The sequence below is a fragment of the Oryza glaberrima genome, chromosome 11, assembly GCF_000147395.1.
Source record: "Oryza glaberrima chromosome 11, OglaRS2, whole genome shotgun sequence".
Lineage (NCBI taxonomy): Eukaryota > Viridiplantae > Streptophyta > Magnoliopsida > Poales > Poaceae > Oryza > Oryza glaberrima.
This window is the reverse complement of record NC_068336.1, coordinates 84,699-86,465: the sequence shown is the minus strand read 5'-3', so window position 1 is coordinate 86,465 and position 1,767 is coordinate 84,699. Positions and strand designations below refer to the sequence as shown.

General features: G+C 45.5%; 1 protein-coding gene across 1 annotated transcript; it reads right to left on the bottom strand.

The window, feature by feature from the left end:
• Positions 1–292: 292 nt before the first annotated feature.
• LOC127755271 (WUSCHEL-related homeobox 3-like) lies at positions 293–1,232 on the bottom strand. The gene has a single exon (XM_052280929.1). It carries the CDS (start codon positions 1,217–1,219, stop codon positions 629–631), a length of 591 nt encoding a protein of 196 aa, XP_052136889.1. The 5' UTR covers positions 1,220–1,232; the 3' UTR covers positions 293–628.
• Positions 1,233–1,767: the final 535 nt, after the last annotated feature.

Here is a 1,767-nt window from a genome sequence, read left to right as displayed (position 1 = left end):
AAAATAAAACTAATTACAAAGATTATGTGTAAATTGCGAGACGAATCTTTTAAGCCTAATTGCGCCATGATTTGACAATATGTTGCTACAGTAAACATTTGCTAATGGCAGATTAATTAGGCTTAATAAATTCGTCTTGCAGTTTCTAGGCAGAATTTGTAATTTATTTTGTTATTAATCTATGTTTAATATTTCAAATATATTCATATATTCGATGTGACACTTCAAAAATTTTGGTTCGCGAAGTAAACAGGCCCTTAGGTGTCGAAAACGAAAAGTCAATCAACAGCAAGCGACATATAGATAATTGATCAGCAAAGTCCATTGGTACACAAAGAAGCTAAGCTAGCTCATCAGATTACATAAAGAGTCGAGGGAAATTGACTAACCTAGATAGCTAAAACTAATTTAAGAACAATATCAAATATGTAATCGATCGAGGAAGCGATAACGAAACGAACGATATGCCGACACACATGTGGCATGCATATTGGCAGTGGCACACACACGTACGTACGTACGAACTTGAGGGCACGCATATGGCCGCAGAAACAAATTAAATCGATAGATCTAAGTGATTAGCAGCTAGCTAGCTTAGAGTGGAAGTAGGATTACTCTCTGCTAGTAATTAATTGGTGGAGGTGGAGCAAGAGGAGGACTTGGAGCTGCTGCAGCAATCTTCCTTGAGGCCGCCGCTGGTGCTCTTGGTCGGGAACAGCTCCAACGTTTTCAGCGGCCGGCAGCACGGCGGGATCGCCATGTCAGCAGCAGTTGCCGACGCAGACGCTGATGCAGTGCTGCAGTAGTCCACCACCGGCCACTCAGCTTGCTGCTGCAGGTGATGACTTTGGGCAGCGGCGGCCGCAGCGTATGGGTGATGGTGGTGGTGTAGCTGCATCACCGCGGGGTGCACCTGCACGACGGCACCCGCAGCAGCAGCAGTGGGAGCCGGAGGCACCGTGGAGGAGGGCGGTGAGGGTTGCTGCTGCTGGTGGCGCGCGCAGAGGCGGCGGCGGAGGCGCTGGCGCTCGCGGGCCTTGTGGTTCTGGAACCAGTAGAAGACGTTCTTGCCCTCGATGCGGCCGTAGTAGGCGAGGTGCGCCGTGATTTGCTGGATCTCTACCGCGTTGGGCGTTCGCACGCCGCTCCTGTACATCTCCTCCAGAATCATCAGCTGCTCCGGCGTCGGGCACCACCGCGTCGAAGGGGTCTGAGGCATCCTCCTCAGCTACCTACACTACACACGATTTCTCTCTCTCTCTCTCTCTCTCTATATATATATATATATATATATATATATATATATATATATATATATGTGTATCGAATATCGATGGATCACTAGCTTGCACTCGATCTAGCGTGACTAGCGAGTGACACGATATGAGATCGAGTCGTTGCAGCTGGTAGAGCTATCTGATAAGCTGCTTTTGTATATATAGGCCGAAGTTGCTAGCTAGATAGGCAGCATATATAACGAGCTTTACTTAGTTTATGATTTTTTGGATAGTGGAAAATCTTATTCAAACACTTATTAATTGGAGGCGCCTACAAATTGGGCGCCGATTTTTCCCCAAAAAATCGGGTGTTGTTTCATCATTTATAAAAACAATGTTTCGGCACTTAACTTAGCGAAAGAATATTTCAATTCTTAAAAAAAAGTGGAACACAGTGAGATCACCAGATAAACAACTTGGTTTAACATATGCAACAAAACGATCTAAGCCATTGAAACACTTAAACCCCATGTACATCAAAACAAACCCA

What these genes read in the sequence shown, in the direction of transcription:
- LOC127755271 (XM_052280929.1), bottom strand. Translation starts at nt 1,219, where the DNA reads ATGCCTCAGACCCCTTCGACGCGGTGGTGCCCGACGCCGGAGCAGCTG.